Genomic DNA, 16,654 nt, shown 5'->3' on the forward strand with positions numbered 1-16,654 from the left:
ACGGATCATGGTCCTGGGGTCCTGAGATCTAGCCCGGAATTGGGCTCTCTGCTCAGCGGGGAGCCTGCTTCCCCCTCTCTCTCTCTCTCTCTCTGTCTGCCTCTCTGCCTACTTGTGATCTCTGTCAAATAAATTAAAAAAAAAAAAATCTTAAGACAGAAAGAAACTTGGAAGTAAATGGGGCACCAGAGTGGCTTAGTCCGTTAGGCTCTGCCTTTGGCTCAGGTCCTGATCCCAGGGTCTTGGCATCAAACCCTGCACTGGGCTTCCTGCTCAGCGAGAGTGTTCTTGCTCCCTCTTGCTCCCCTTGCTTGTGCTCTCTGTCAAATAAGTAAATAAAATCTTTTTTTAAAGAGAGAAAGAAAAGAAAGCACACCTTATTAAAAAAAACAACAAACAAACAAACAAACAAAAGAGGGATGCCTGGGTGGCTCAGTTGGTTAAGCCACTGCCTTCGGCTTAGGTCATGATCCCAGGGTCCTGGGATGGAGCCCCACGTCAGGCTTCTTGCTCAGCAGGGAGCCTGCTTTTCTCTCTCTCTCTCTCTCACAAATAAATAAATGAATGAAATCTTTAAAAATATAAAATAAGTTTTAAAAAAATAAGAAGAAGAAGAAAAGAAGAAAAATCGTGAAAGTGTGAAGGGGACCCCATGGCCAGTAGCTCCAGCCACCACCTAGGTGGGATCAGGGGTGTTTCCTTTACACTAGGTTAAAATCCAAATTAATTCCTCCCCTGACACTTTCAAAAAGACATCTAAATATTGTTTCAACCTCCTCCATATTCCACAGTGAAGAACAGAAGCCTAACGTCAGCCAGAGGATTAGTGGCCTAGCTAAGATTTGAACCCAGGTTTCCAGGCTCTTCTCACTGCTCTAAAATGCCTCTGAGATTTCAGTGAGACTCAAGACAGAAACCTAGTGAGCTAGGAACCCCACAGTAGCAGGGAGGCCCCTTCCCCCAACCCAGGCCAGGCCAACCCGGTGTTTTGCAGCTAAGATGCAAAAACTGGGTCTTAGGTCATTGACCTAATCTCTGCCCTAGGTCCTCAGACTGGAATTTAAAGAGGCTACTAGGTAGGGGGCAGGGAACTGAGAAATGAGGCTTTTACATATACCACTGGCTTTTCATTCTTTGGAGTTGGGGTAAGGGGAGCTGAGATAGAAGATTTGTTTTCCTCCTCTCTCAGCCATCTTTGTTGTTGGAGTGACTGGATTTTGCAGTCCCATTTTCCCAAGAACACCAGTGCTTTGGTGTCACTTCTTGGATTGTGATGATGTAGTTTTGAATGTAGGTGAGGTCCAGAGCCCATGGCCAAGAAGGAATTTTTAAAATGTCTTTGGTGCAAAAAGGTGATTTTATTAAAAGCCCCTCTTTCTGTCCTGGACAGAAAGAGGGGCTGCACCAGAGTTGTGAGGAGTGGTTGATTGTATACTTGGGAGTTGGGGGTAAGGAAAAAGGGCTTTTTGGTTTTGTTTTTGTTTTTTTCAAAGATTTTATTTATTTATTCATTTGACAGAGAAAGACACAGTGAGAGAAGGAATACAAGCAGGGGAATGGCAGAGGGAGAAGCAGGGCTCCTGCAGATCAGGGAGTCCAATGTGGGGCTCAACCCCATCTGGGATCCTGAACTGAGCCAAAGGCGACGCTTAATGACTGAGCCACCCAGGTGCCCCGAAAGGAGAGGTTTTTAAGAAACTTTCATGTGGTAAAGAGGACTTTCTAGAGATTGGAGGCCTTGTCCTCTAGTAAAGCATTAACCTGAAGACAGGAGCTTCCTTCTGGAAGTTGGGTTATTGATAATAATTTTTTTCTTGCAAATATCACTAAAACATTTGTAAATTGAGGGAGGCTGCTGTCCTGTTGGACAGTGATCTCTGTAAGTTATGCATTTGTTTTTTCCTTTCCTTAGCTTTAGGGCTGCCAGCAGGGCCTGAGGAATGTCACACCTGTCCCACCTGTGTGACATTGCCCCCTGTGTGGAGGGAAGGGGCTCTTGCAGTGTCAGCTTGTGCTTTGTCCTTGCTTGCCTTCTGCTCCCTCATCAATGCCAGCTAACTCCTCACCCCCTTCAGAAACATCTCTTCAGGAACATTTCCACACTTCTCTTCTGTCTCCCCAAGATCACTTTTTGGGGGAAGAACAATGGCTGAGGTGGGGCCTACCGAGCCCTTCTCCTCCAAGATCTCTTCTACAATGTTGTTAAAGTATTAAAAAGAACACTGTGGAGGCCGAGAAAAATCAAGGCCATCCCACCTCAGGTTTAGCCTTAGCATCAAGGCCATCCCACCTCAGGTTTAGCCTTAGCATAAGTACAGCCATCTCAGACCCCTGTGCCCAAGGGCTGAACTTTCCTTACTTTACTTTAGGTCCAGGAAGTCCAACCCTACTTTAGTTCTAAAGACCCCCACCCTACTTTAGTTCTAGGAAGCCCCACCCTGCTTTAGTAACAGGAACCCATAAATACCCCCGCCTTAACTAGGCTTGGGGTCCAAGTCCCTACTCCACTGCCGTGGGTATACTTGGGCCCAAGCTTAAGCATGTCACCTTGGGGTCCAAGTCCCTACTCCACTGTGTCGGGTATACTTGGGCCCAAATGTAAGCTTGTCAAATAAACCCTCGTGTGATTGCATCAGTGCTTGGCTCCTTGGTGGTCTCTTGGACGCGAAAACTCGGGCACCACAAACACTATATGCCCAAACCGGCATCACATATGACAAGTTTTCAAACAAGGGCTTAATGCCTCATCCAACGGTGGTTTCAACTTCCCCAGAAATGTAGTCTTCACTGTCAATCAGAATTTTCCGATTAGCACCAATGCTTCCCTACCTGGGCCCTCTCCCCCAAAGGAAGACAAAGTAATCTGCATAATAAGAGTCCCTGCTTTTCCCCTTAAGGCAAAAGGAATAGGCCTGGAATAATCCTTTTCTCTTTCTAATTTTCTTGTCCTAGACTTCTTCCTTAAAACAAACAAACAAACAAACAAAAAACAAAAAACTTCCACTTCCGGGGCACCTTAAGGGTCTGACTCTTTGATTCTGGCTCAGGTCACAAGGTCTATCTTGAGATAGAGCCCTGAGTCAGCACCCCACTCAGCCCGGAGTCTGCTGGAGATTCTCTCCCTCTTCCTCTGCCCCTCCCCATCCCGTGCACAGGGGCGTGCTCTCCCTCTCTCTCAAAATAAATATTTTTAAACTTAAAAAAAAATTTTATTTTTTTATTTGGCAGAGACAGCAAGAGAGAGAACACAAGCAGGGGGAGTGGGAGAGGGAGAAGCAGGCTTCCTGGTGAGCAGGGAGCCCCATGCAGGGCTGGAGCCCCATGCAGGGCTCGATCCCAGGACCCTGGGATCATGACCTGAACCGAAGGCAGATGCTCAACAACGGAGCCACCCAGGCACCCCTCAAAATAAATAAATCTTTAAGAAATAAAAATAAAAACCTTCCATTTTATATACCTCCTCCTCGGAGCTCCCTTCTACTTGCTAGATGGGGTGCTGCCTGATTCATGAATTGTTTAATAAAACCAATTAGATCTTCAGATATACTTGGTTGACTTTTGTTTTGTAATATCTAGAGAATATGGCTGTGACTAATTTTTTTATAAAACAGTTTGTGCTAGAGAAGCCTTCTCAAAGACCAGGGAAACTGCAGACCTAAACAGTCCCAGAGAGTTCTGCCTACACAGGGGCGCACAGGCCAGATTTTGGGGTTAGTCCCTGGTCCTCAGGGTTCTTAAGAGAATGGTCAGCTCAGGAGTGTCACAGAAGCCAGAGCCAATACAAAAAAAGTTTCCACCATAGGGGCGCCTGGGTGGCTCAGTGGGTTAAGCCTCTGCCTTCGTCTCAGGTCATGATCCCGGGGTCCTGGGATTGAGCCCCACATCGGGCTCTCTGCTCAGCGGGGAGCCTGCTTCACTTCCCCTCTCTCTGCCTGCCTGCAGCTCTGCCTACTTGTGATGTCTGTCTGTCAAATAAATAAATAAAATCTTAAAAAAAAAATAAGTTAGTCTGTGAGGCAGGGAGGGGTCATCCTCTTTGTAAGGGGCAGCCCCGACTGGTCTGTTTGATGGTCGGTTTGATTCTTGATGCTTGGCGCAAAATAAAGCTTTGCTTGACCTTCGCTTTGTATTAGTCTCGCTCCTTTGACCATGGACCCATTATTGGGGGATCCAACACCTTCTTGGCCAAGTTTCTCAAAAAATAGTCCATCTTCCCAGCCTTTACTCTTACCTGTACAATACACTGTAACATGTCTAGTGGCCTGTATTAGATTAAGTAACCTTAGCTGCTGTAGCAAATGACACCCCACCCCCCCAAACTCAGTGGCTTAGTGACACAGTCCATTGTGGGGAGATAGGGAAAACAGCATTCAGAATTCTCCACTACTTAATTCTCTGTAATTAAGATAACATATGAGAAAAGAGTGAAAATGTAAAGAATTTCTCAGGTTTTAGGAGGCAGATCTGAAAGTGGCATCCGTGGTTTCTGGCTATACTTCATTGGCCAGAACACAATCATATGGCCTCATCAACTACAGAGTAGACTGTGGAATGTAATCTGGCTGCCCAAGAGCAAAAGGAAATAGATTTGTGAATGTATATCATCATCTGTGCTACATGTCCCTACTAAGAAACCTAATGACCATTTCCCATCATTTTATCGGAACTCTCAACTACATTTGACTGTGTTGACCCTTCATTCCATCACAATCATGTATGATGCTATGCTCTTCCAGTTCTCTTCTCCTTTGTGTTTTATTTATAAAACAAACACGTATGTCACCACTTGCCAGGCACTAATTGCTTTATAAATATTAACTCATTTAATCTTCATCACAATGAAGGTATGTACTATGAGGTGGGTACTTTTATTCATCCCATTTCACAGAATAGAAAACTGAGTCACAGTGTTTAAGTAACTTACCCAAGATCACACAACTAGTAGGTGGCCAGAGCCAGGCTTATTAACCAGTCCAGCTCCAGTCCAGTCTCTTTTCCTTTTTTTTTTTTTTTAAGATTTTATTTATTTGACAGACAGAGATCACAAGTAGGCAGAGAGACAGGCAGAAAGAGTGGGGGAAGCAGGCTTCCTGCCAAGCAAGGAGCCCAATGCAGGGCTTGATCCCAGGACCCTGAGATCATGATCTGAGCCTAAGCCAGAGGCTTACCACACTGAGCCACCCAGGCGCCTCTCCAGAGTTTCTTTCTTAATCACTGCACTTTGCTGCCTTTTTCCTCCTTTGCTCCTCTTCATCATTTCCCTCCCTGTAACCCTGTTAGTTTACAATGCCCTCCTCTCACATTTTGTGCTTCAAAACAAAGAATGAATCGTAGGCTCCAAAAAACCCCCATGTTGTCTCTTCACGGTGCCTTTATTCTTGGAATAGGCCTCATTCGTAGAATGCCTTCCCCATTTCCCTTAAACACATTGCTCAGGCGTCACTGCCTCCGGAAAGCCTTCCATAACATTCCCAGGCAGAAGCGCCTTCTACTTTCTGTACTAGCAAAGGGGACAATCATAAGTCCCAGGAGACTCTACTTCCGGGCTCGCCTGCTTCACCTGTGAGCCTAAATAGGCCAGTCCATTCTGAGTGTCACGGCCATCTAGCCCCACCCACACTCACATCCGCACCCACATCTGGTTTGGCACTCGAAGCGCCCCCGCCTGTAGGCCCTAAACGCTGCAGCTGAGACGGCTTAGCCCCGCCCCCTCGCATCACGCGCGAGGCTCCGCCCCACCCCTTCGCGCTCCCCGCTTCCCGAGAAGAAATGGTTCAACCCGAGGGGCGGTGCCCGGGTGCCCGGGCTGTTCTGATTGGCCAAGGCAAGCCGTACCACGGCGGTGGCGGGGGAACGGTAGTGGACTGTGCTCCGCGGGTTTGGAGGCAGTGGGAGTCACAGCTCCAGGCCTCAATTAGGTCTTTCGCTTCTCTGTGCCACGCTGCCCGCCGGGATGCAGTGGGCAGTGGGCCGGCGGTGGGTGTGGGCCGCACTGCTCCTGGCTGCCGCGGCTGTGCTAGCCCAGGTAGTCTGGCTCTGGCTGGGCACGCAAAGCTTCGTCTTCCAGCACGAAGAGATCGCGCAGCTGGCCAGGCAGTACGCGGGTGAGCGGACGGATGACCGGGCGAGTGAGCAGGTGGAGGGCAGGGGCCTGGGGAGGCCCGAGCTGAGCTGGGAGTTTCAGAAGCGCCTTTCCAGTTCGGAGTGGTCTGGCTCTGACTCTGTTGTTCCTCTGACCCCGCCAGGGCTGGACCACGAGCTGGCCTTCTCTCGGCTGATCGTGGAACTAAGGCGGCTGCACCCAGGCCACGTGTTGCCCGACGAGGAGCTGCAGTGGGTGTTCGTAAACGCGGGCGGCTGGATGGGCGCCATGTGCCTTTTGCACGCCTCACTGTCCGAGTACGTGCTGCTCTTCGGCACCGCCCTAGGCTCTCGCGGCCACTCGGGTCAGTGCTGGCGGTGGGCCGAACTGGGAGGCTGGGGCTGTGCAGGGGCTCATGCCTTCCTTCCTGATGTTTGGCCAAGCCATGTATTGGCGCTGATACCCTGATTTTCGGTGTCCATCTGATTGTCCCTCAGGGCGCTATTGGGCTGAGATCTCCGACACCATCATCTCTGGTACCTTCCACCAGTGGAGAGAGGGCACTACCAAAAGTGAGGTCTTCTACCCAGGTGGGTAGGGGGGCTCTGTCATGTGGGTCCATTCGTTCTGGGGTGCCCATAATTGGAGGAGAGCCCTATCATGGATAGGGGGTGGGTTGGGGGCTCTTCTCTGGTTCCCTTACCGCCGGCAGGTACCCACAGGTCCTCTGTTGAAGCAGGTCCAAGCGCCCCTGTTGCTTTCCACTGTCAAAAGGAAACAAAACATGACAGCTTCCTGTTAACCTTGTCTGATTTTTATCTACCAAGACACTGTTCTGTTCATCCAACATTCCAGCAGTTGTTGGGGAGACCGTTGGGTAATCAGATATGTTCTCATAACTCCAAAGATAAGACAGATTATCGTCTTCTTTGTTTCTGTGGTTAAAACATTTTACATTAAAAGTAGAGCTTTGGACTTCCACATAAGTTTGAGGTTGAGTGTTAACAGGCATGACATATGACACCTGCATTCTCAGAAAGCCACACAAGTCTTATTATCACCCCCTCCCTATCTAACAGGCCCGGCCCAAGTTTAGCTAAATTTCTGCCTGACATGAGTGAGGCTTGGGCATGCAGACTTCCAGGACTCCCATACAGTGGCCCATGGCCTGGTGAGGTGGCCCTCCCTGGCTTCCCCCCCAAAGAGGATGTGAGCCAGGTGACGGCACAGAGAAAAACTTAGGATGGCTATCTTGGCTTCTTACTCTTCCAGATGGGCGACAAGGCCAGTGAGGTAAGGCCTTTTCCTTCCCTGAAGCTCCTGCTCTGTTCCCTGCCTCTAGATAGCCCGTGGGCTAGGGAGGTGGCAGCAATGGAAGGACAGGGTTACGCTCCTTATGTGCATGCTCCCTGTTCCCCAGGAGAGACCGTGGTGCATGGGCCTGGTGAGGCAACAGCTGTGGAATGGGGGCCAAACACATGGATGGTGGAGTATGGTCGGGGTGTCATCCCATCCACCCTGGCCTTCGCGCTGGCTGACACGATCTTCAGCACCCAGGACTTCCTCACACTCTTCTATACTCTTCGCGCCTATGCCCGGGGCCTCCGGCTTGAGTTTACCACCTACCTCTTCGGCCAGGACCCCTGACCAGCCAGGCCTGAAGGAGGACCTTTGGATAGAAAGGAGCGGGCAGGCCCGCATACATCCTCTTTCTGGAGCTCATGTGAAAAGACAGGGACATATTCACAACATGCAACTATTCTAGTTCCTGGTGTACGAGCAGGGACATAACATGCTTATACAAACAAACATAGACTCATGGGAACATATGGGACATACATGGCAGATACAGTCCCATGTGTACAGCAGCATCATGCATTCACACCTGTCCAGAGAGGGAGCCCCACATGTACCCAGGGGGCCAGTCATATTCAGACACATATTAGAGGCTTGACTCAGTAACTCAGGCCTTTCCAGAGCTTCCCTGCCAGCAGTCAGGGCTCTGGAATTAGGGATGGGTGTGGGTATTACACTCTTGTCTAGGCCTGACCCCTCAATCCAGCAGCAGTTGAGAGGGGAGGAAGATGAAGGTTGCCTGTGGTGGCCCCCATCATCTCCCTGTCCTCACCATATGCCTTACCCCCATTCTCTTCCCCTGCTATGCAAGTGCTCTTGTGGCCTGTCCCCCACCCTCCCAGCAACCAAGTCAACTGGGGAACCATAAGAATGGAGAATGCTGAGGTCAGGGTCCTCTTATCCTGAAAGACCCTGCCCCCAACCCCATTCATCCCTCAGGAGTATGATGGGGAGGCTGGCCTCAGCTCAGGACCCACTGCTGGGCAGGGGACCTAGAGAGGTTAGCCCAGGTCCAGGGAGCCATCCCTTGCCTAGAGAAGGCCTGCACACATAAGCCCCCCATCACAGCTTTCAGACACTGCCTTTGGAGCACTGTCTGTCCATCTGTCTCTGTTAATAAAGACCTCTTGAACAGTTTCATTTCTTCGTGTGTCTTGGCAGCAGGAAAACCTGCTAATGTGAAGAAATCAAGGGTTGGGTGAGATAGTGTGTCTTGTTCTTGCCTTAACCTCTGCCTGTGCCATTCTGGAAATAGTCCTGGGACTTCAACCCTGGATGGCCACTGGGTGGCAGTGTATACCCACTTTTGAGCTGAAGGAGGCACAATCATTTTTGTCTGGTTTCTTTCTTTTTTTTTTTTTTTTTTAGATTTTTTATTTATTTATTTGACAGACAGAGATCACAAGTAGGCAGAGAGGCAGGCAGAGAGAGGAGGAAGCAGGCTCCCCGCTGAGCAGAGAACCCAATGCGGAGCTGGATCCCAGGACCCTGGGAACATGACCTGAGCGGAAGGCAGAGGCTTTAACCCACTGAGCCACCCAGGCGCCCCTTTGTCTGTTTTCTGGGATGATAATGGCCCACCCAGAGTAGGAGTTCTTCCTCTCCTGTCTTTTCTAGGACACCTGACTTCATAGAAGCCCCCAGGGTGGAAGCAGGAACACTACCTGGTAGTGTCCGAGGTGTCCTGGTGCTAGGGTGCTGTCACTCCCAGGGACACCACCTTTGACCTCTTAAATTTTGCACCCTGGCATCTGGCTGGCTTCACCTTCCTCCTGGCCTTAGAGTTCTGAGGTTGAGTAAGAGCCAGGCCACTGTCTCTTCTTAGGCCTCCTGCTGTATTAAGAACAGAAGGAAACTGGTTATAAAAATACACAATTTTTTAAAAGATTTTATTTATTTGAGATGGAGAGCATTAGTGGTGGGGAGGGTTAGGGAGAGGGAAAAGCAGACTCCCCACTGAGCACAGAGCCCAAAATGGGGCTTGATCCTAGGACCCTGAGATCATGACCTGAGCCCAAGGCAGATGCTTAACCAACTGAGCCACCCAGGTGCCCCCAAAATACTCAGTTCTTATACACAAATTCATCATCATATACAATTTTTTTAGAGAGCAGCAAGCAAAGGGAGAAGTAGAGTCCCCACTGAGCAAGGAGCCCAGTGCTGGACTAGATCCAGGACTCTGGTATTATGAGTGGAGCTGAAGGCAGACACCCAACTGACCCACTCAGGCATCCCCAAACTCAACATTCTAATGAACAGCAACACAAAAAACGATATGTAAAACCATTTGGAAACAACATCAAAAGTTTCGGTTTGTACCTTAGTGAATGTGAGGCCCAGGCAAGATGGCCATTCTCACTACCACAACTATGTTGGCTGTGACAGGTCTTGGCTGGGGCTTCTCCACTGGAATGCAAAGCCATTCCTCTAAGGATTTCTCCCATCCTGTAACCCTGCTCTGCCTCAGCTCAGAGACCACATGTAATAGGAATGCCCTAGCTCTGTTTGTCCTCTTTCCTCTTTTCCACATGGGGCTAGTCTCCCAGACTCCTCCCTATCTGAGTTGTGAGGTCCAATGGGTATTTCTTAACTTTCATTTGATTCAGTTAATTCCTCATAAAACACTCAGTTTCCTGAACTCCACTCTCCCTAATTGGCTCCTTACCTTGTTCTTATCTCCGTAACTCCTAGATTGGCTCCTTTGACTTCCCAAAAGTTAATCCTCTAACTTCTCTCTCTATAACCCTCCCAGGTGTTTTCAGCCATCTTTGTCTTTTTTTTTTTTTTTACAGTTTCATCAAAATATAACTGACATATAACATTCTGTTCATTTAAGGTGTTCAGCATAATGATTTGATACATGTATGGTGGAATGATTACCACAGTAAGTTAACATCCATCATCTCACATAGTTCTTTTTTTTTCTTGAGGTGACAACTTCCAATATCTACTCCCAGCAACTTTACACTTCTATATGTAGTATTTTCTTTTTCAAGATTTTATACCTTTCTTTGTCAGAGTATAAGCAGTGGGAGTGGCAGGAAGAGGAGGAGCAGGAAGGCCAATCCCAGGACCCTGGGATCATGACCTGAGCTGAAGGTAGACACTTAAGCTACTGAGCCACCCAGGTGTCCCTCTATATATGGTACTTCATATACTCTTAAATAATATAGTGTTAGAGCACTAAGCTTCACATTACATCCACAGGACTTACTTATCTTACAACTGGAAGTTTGTGCCTCTTAACTGCCTTCCCTCATTTCTCCACTACCCCCCAACCCTGCCTTCATGCCCACCTACCCCCGCCGCTGGCAACTATCAGTCTGTTCTCCATTTCTGGGAGTTTAGATTTTTGTAGAGTTCATATATAAGTGAGAACATAGAGTATTTGTCTTCATCTGACTTAACTTCACTTAGCATAATGCCTGCAAAGATGAATGTATAAAGAAAGTGTATATATGTATGAAGGTCCATATGTACGTACCACTGAATATTATTCAGCCATTAAAAAAGGAAAACCTGTCATAACAACATGGATGGGTCTTGAGGACCATCTATATGTGTTAACTCCTGTTTTTTTTGTGTGTGTGTTGTTTGTTTTGTCTTAACCTAGACCTCTGAGCCCCGGGTTCAGATACCAGACTGCCTTCTCCACTTGACTGTCTCATTGGCATCTCAAACTTAAAATGGCAGCGAGGGGCTCCTGGGTGGTTCAGTTGGCTAAGCATCTGCCTCTCCCACTCCCTTTGCCTGCCACTTTGCCTGTTTGTGCTCTCTCTCCCAAACAAATAAAATTTTTAAAAAATGGCAGCACAAACTGATTTCACTCCCAACCCATCGCCTCTTATAGTCTTTACTTTCTGAGTTCAGGGTACCTACATTTACTCAGCTGCCAAGAACCTTGGCGTCATCTAGGATACCTTTTTTTTTTTTTTTTTAAGATTTTATTTTTGGGTGCCTGGGTGGCTCAGTCAGTTAAGCATCTGCCTTCAGCTCAGGTCATGCTCCCAGAGTCCTGGGATCATTTCCTACATCGGTCTTCTTGCTTGGCAAGGAACCTGTGTCTCCCTCCACCTGCCTCTCCCCCTGTGCTTGTGCGCTCACTCTCTCCAACAAACAAATAAAATCTAAAGGAAAAAGATTTTGTTACTATTTTTTAAAATGTATTTTTTTTTTTTTTAAGATTTTATTTTTAGGGGCACCTGGATGGCTCAGTGGTTGAATGGCCAGCTCTTGATTTTGGCTTAGGTTGTGATCTCAGGGTCGTTGGATCAGGCTCCACATTAGGCTCTGCCCAGTCCGGAGTCTGTTTGTCCCTCTCCCTCTGCTCCTCCCCCCATTTGCTCTCTCTTTCTCTCTCTCTCTGTCAAGTGATTAAATGAACAATTTTTTTAAAAGATTTTAATTTTAAGTAATCTCTACACCCAACATGGGGCTTGAACTCAAAACCCCAAGATCAAGGGTCACATACTGTACTGACCAAGCTAGGCAGGCATCCCATCTTGAATACCTTTCATTCTCACATCCGATATCCATGCCATCAACAGATCCTGTTTTTGTTTTTGTTTTTGTTTTAAGATTGTATTTATTTATTTGACAGAGATCACAAGTAGGCAGAGGCAGGCAGAGAGATGGGGAAGCAGGCTCCCTGCTGAGCAGGGAGCCTGATGCGGGGCTCTATCCTAGGACCCCCAGATCACGACCTGAGCTGAAGGCAGATGCTTAACCATCTGAGCCACCCAGGTGCCCCATACAGATCCTGTTTTAAAGATAAAACATATCAGAATCTACCCACGTCTTGCCACTTCCACCATTACCATTTGGTCCAGGGCATCCTGGACCTGGACTACTGTAACAGCTTCTTAATCCTCATGTTTGTTTCCTTTGTGGATGATTCTCCACACAATAGCCTGAGTCAGACTTCTGTCTTCTCTCTAATCAGACATTTCTTTGTCTTTCCTTATGCTCAGACATTTCTAATGGCTTCCATCTCATTTAGTCCTTTCACTGCCTCCAGGTACCTACTCTAAGGCCCATGTTAGCTGTGACCAAACGTCTGATCATTTACCCTGGCTACCTTATTTTAGCACAGTGTCTTCCATGCTTTCCTCCAATAAACCAAGCAAACTTCCACCACCGGATATTTGCACCTGCTGTTCTGGCTGCTGTGCTCTTCCCTATGCCTGTGGCTCCTTTCTTCCACTCCTTCAATACTTGGTTCTTCCCTTAACATTTCTGTAAACACAAAAGGGTGTGTGTTTGTTTAATTTATTATTTGTTTAAGTAGACCCCACACTCAACATGGGGATCGAACTCACAATCCTGATATCATGAGTTGCATGATCTGGGGTGCCTAGGTGGCTCAGTTGGTTAAGCATCCAACTCTTTATTTGGGCTCAGGCCATGGTCTCATTCATGGTCATGAGATTGAGCCCTATATTGGGCTCCACGCTCAGTGGGGAGTCTGCTTGAGATTCTCTCTCCCACTCCCTCTGTCCCTCCCACTATGCACTCTTTCTCTAGAATGAATAAAATAAATCTTTAAAAAAAAAAAAAGTCACATTCTCTGCCGACTGAGCCAGGCAGGCAGTGTCCCTCTCCCTGTTTTGTGCTGGTTTTATTTTTATTTCTTTATGTTTTAAAGATTTTATTTATTTGTTTGATAGAGCACAGCAGGGGAGCAGCAGAGAGAGGGAGAGGGAGAAGCAGGCTCGCTGAGCAGGGATCCCAAAGCAGGACTCGATCTCTGGGATCTTGACACAAGCTGAAGGCAGACGGTTAACGACTAAGCCACCCAGGCGCCCCAGTTTTGTTTGTTTGTTTTTTTTTTATGATTTTTAAATTTATTTATTTGAGAGAGAGCACAAGCAGGGGCAGAGGGAGAAGCAGACTCCCCACTGAGCTGCAAGCCCAACGCAGGGCAGATGCTGAACCATTTGAGCCACGCAGGCACCCTTCTATGGTGGTTTTAAAATGCCTCCATAAAATTTTTGGTACTCCTCCCTTTAAGAGTTGAAGACTAATTCCCTTCCCCTTGAATATGGCCGGCCTGAACTTAGTTATGTAATTTTAACAAATACATGTCAGAAGTGACTGTGATTTCCAGGATTAGCCCATAAAAAAGCATTGCTGCCTCTTTAGCCTCTCTTGGGTCAATCTGGGGGAAACCAACTCCATGTTAGGAAGACACTGAGGCACAAGGCCCTGTCCTCTGGAGAGGTCCATCAGGGAGAACAGCTTCCCACCAACAGCCATGTGAGTGAGCCATCCTGGAGGTGGATCCTCCAATTCCAGTCCAGTCTTCATGGAGCTGTAACTACAGCCAGCATTTGCACTACAACCTCATGAGAAGTGAGCCAGAACCACCCAGCTATGCCACTCTCAAATTCCTGATCCATAGCATTGTGAGAAAATAAATGTTGTTTTAAGCTGGCTAAGTTTAAGTGTAGTTTGTTACAATGTAATGGGTAGCATGTATCCTTCCCTTTCTATTCCCCTCAACCCAGATTTATTTTTCCCCATTTCAATTATTGCCATCTGATATACTGTGTATTTCCCCCACTGGAATTATACCATTATAATATGTTTTATTTATTTCCATGTCCAACAGCATCTAGCATAAAGGTGCTCAGTAAATACGTGTTGGATGAATGGAAGTCTATGTCTATCTGTCTTTGTCTCTGTGAGGTAGTTTAGGATCAGATGGGAGTTCAGTGAGGGTGTAAGAGACAGCCTCTCCTCTTTACAGATGAAGAGAAAGATAAACCAGGTCCCAGTGAAGCTTATTGCTTCCTCTCAGCCCTTCTCAGTTGTAGCCCTCCTGGCCCAGACCCCAAGGACAGGTTTACTATGCTTGATTGAAGATTGATTCCCTTCCTTTTGGGAGTAGTTGCCCAATCCCTTGCCCCGTCGTCCTCTGCCCTCTGCAAAGCAGTCTCCAAACTCTCAGAACTGGAATTTCCCTAAGCCAGTTTCTATCTTTCCAAGAAAAATCTTAACCATCTCTCTCTCCAGGTACCCGCTCTTCTCAGAGCTGGGGTTTGGGTATGGGGTAGGGTTTAAGGGGAGCAAGGTGGGCACAGGAGTTCTTCAGAGCTCTACCCTCTGTCCTATTCCCCAGGAGCCCCTAGGACATGTCTGCCAGCTTCTGCACCTTCAGATTCTCCCCTCTGGGTCCGGAAGAGGGAGCAGGACTCTCCAGGAGAACTCACACCACACAAGCTGTGGGGGAGCAGGCATCAGTACTGAAGGCAGTTGGATCACCAAGGCTGCTTCTTGGGAGGTTGGGGTTGTCTGGCTGTCAGGTCTGAAATGTAAGCAGGAGGACACTGGAGTGAGCCAAAGGTGTGAGCAGTACTGAGTTTCAGTATGACCAGGGATGGGTCAAAGAGAACAAGGAGTTAATGCTGCAGTGGAATCTGGGCGAGGGACGAGGGTGGAGGTTAGAGGAAAAGAAGAGTGGCAAGGTGGGGCACCTGGGTGGCTCAGTGAGTTAAGCCTCTGCCTTCAGCTCAGGTCATGATCTCAGGGTGCTGGCATTGAGCCCCGCTCTCTGCCTGCCTCTCTGCCTACTTGTGATCTCTCTGTGTGTAAAAGAAAAAGACCTGCAAGGTGTTACTGAGCACAAGAAGAGAAGTGAGAAGAGCTAGTGGTCCAGGCCAGGACAAGCTGGGTCTGAGAGGAAGGGAGGGAAGGGGAAGAGGAAGGAGGCAAAATCACACCCGAATTTCTGCCTCCTCAAGGAATCTGGCCCTGGGAACAGTGTGCCTCACTGGGTGTGAGGTTAGAAGATGGTCCCTGGTGCTGGCTCTGACATAGCTGAATTTCATACTCAAGCCAGGTGTCAAACCAACAGATACAGGTTGTTCATTCACACACTTGGAATCACTTCTGGATGGCTGTCATGCTTTTGGTAGGTCCATCCCATTGAGCACAGGAAGAAACTGGAGAAGTTATGAGGGTGCCTAGGAAAGGGAGGGGGTATCCAAGCTTCTCAGGAAAAATCAAATCATGGCCTGCCACTCAGCGCCCCCAAATAAGATAAAGAATCTTAGCCTCTGGGGGATTACTGGGGGTAGAGTGGGCCTGGAATAGTTGGCTGAAGGGGTCTAGAAATAGAAACTGTGGAGTCACACACAAAATGGTTGAGGAAGCATGTGAAGATTGGCAAAATGATAACAATGACAGTTGAAATGTGGGATGGATACCAGAGGTTCATAATACTATTCACTCTCCTTGGGTATATGTTTGAAAATGTCCATAACAGAAGGTTACAAAAGCTTTAAAACAAACAAAACAACAACAACAAAGTGTGACTGTATCTGCGTGTGGCGTGTGTAGCCTGCTGATGTGGGTGCGGAAGCAGTTCAGAGACCTCTGCGTGTGAGTGCAGATGTGTGCGTTCACCACCGTGGGCACGGACTGCGCAAGCTGCAGCGTGCATGCGGTTGGGGACAGCGCTTGGGCAGGGCAGGGGGGAAGCTTTTGCTCTGTGCAGACCCTCCACATTCACGTAGCATCTTGCCGAGTGAGTCCCCTCATGATCACAACCTGCCCAGGCCACTGGTGCTGTAATGTCCGTGTAACCAAATATGTGAGACAGGGCGGCTGTGTGCCTGAACTTGTGACAGGGTGTGAACACGGCTATCTGTGTGTGAATGTCAGGCACTGAGTGTGGATTTGGGGGGCACGACTTGGTGTGACGGGGCCCTGGTCCAGAGTCCAATGGTGTTAGACTCCTCACTCTCCTTTGAACGATCCCCGGCAGCTCTCCAGCGCCCCCTCCCCCCCATCTGATAGTACGAAGGGGGAAACACCTGTTGGGGGGCTGGGAACGGCAGAGGCCCCCGGGGCCTCTCCCCCCGCGCCCCCGCCCGCCCTGCCCCTGTCGGGTCCCGCCCCCGCGGCCGCGCGGGCAGAGCTGCTCGTGAGCGCACGGCGGCCAGAAGAGCGCACGGCGGCAGGAGCGCACGGCGGGGGACCCCGCTCAGGGAAGCTAGCCGAGCAAGTGGCTGCCCGAGAGGCGGGCGGAGCAGAGGGAGCGCCGTGGAGACGCCAGGGGCACCGGGCCGCGCCAGGCTGGTAAGTGCGCCGCGGGCCGTGGTGAGCCAGAGAGCGGGCGTCGAGACCCCGCGGTTGTGGTCCCCAGTCCGCCCGGTCCCAGGCTCTGCCCCCGCCGCCCTCTGTTCCCGCGCCTCCTCAGTGCTGGTTCTCTGC

General features: G+C 48.8%; 1 protein-coding gene across 1 annotated transcript; it reads left to right on the plus strand.

Annotated features, from left to right (window-relative positions):
* Positions 1 to 5,854: 5,854 nt before the first annotated feature.
* SIGMAR1 (sigma non-opioid intracellular receptor 1) lies at positions 5,855 to 7,880 on the plus strand. Its single transcript, XM_046021723.1, has 4 exons — positions 5,855 to 6,104; positions 6,246 to 6,446; positions 6,580 to 6,672; positions 7,503 to 7,880. Exons 1-4 carry the CDS (start codon positions 5,954 to 5,956, stop codon positions 7,727 to 7,729), a joined length of 672 nt encoding a protein of 223 aa, XP_045877679.1. The 5' UTR covers positions 5,855 to 5,953; the 3' UTR covers positions 7,730 to 7,880.
* Positions 7,881 to 16,654: the final 8,774 nt, after the last annotated feature.

The sequence above is a fragment of the Meles meles genome, chromosome 11 (genome assembly GCF_922984935.1).
Source record: "Meles meles chromosome 11, mMelMel3.1 paternal haplotype, whole genome shotgun sequence".
NCBI classification, from domain to species: domain Eukaryota; kingdom Metazoa; phylum Chordata; class Mammalia; order Carnivora; family Mustelidae; genus Meles; species Meles meles.

Coding starts and splice junctions, on each gene's coding strand:
- SIGMAR1 (XM_046021723.1), top strand. CDS start 5,954: ATGCAGTGGGCAGTGGGCCGGCGGTGGGTGTGGGCCGCACTGCTCCTG. Junction 6,105..6,245: donor GCTGGCCAGGCAGTACGCGG/GTGAGCGGACGG, acceptor TGACCCCGCCAG/GGCTGGACCACGAGCTGGCC. Junction 6,673..7,502: donor AAGTGAGGTCTTCTACCCAG/GTGGGTAGGGGG, acceptor CCTGTTCCCCAG/GAGAGACCGTGGTGCATGGG.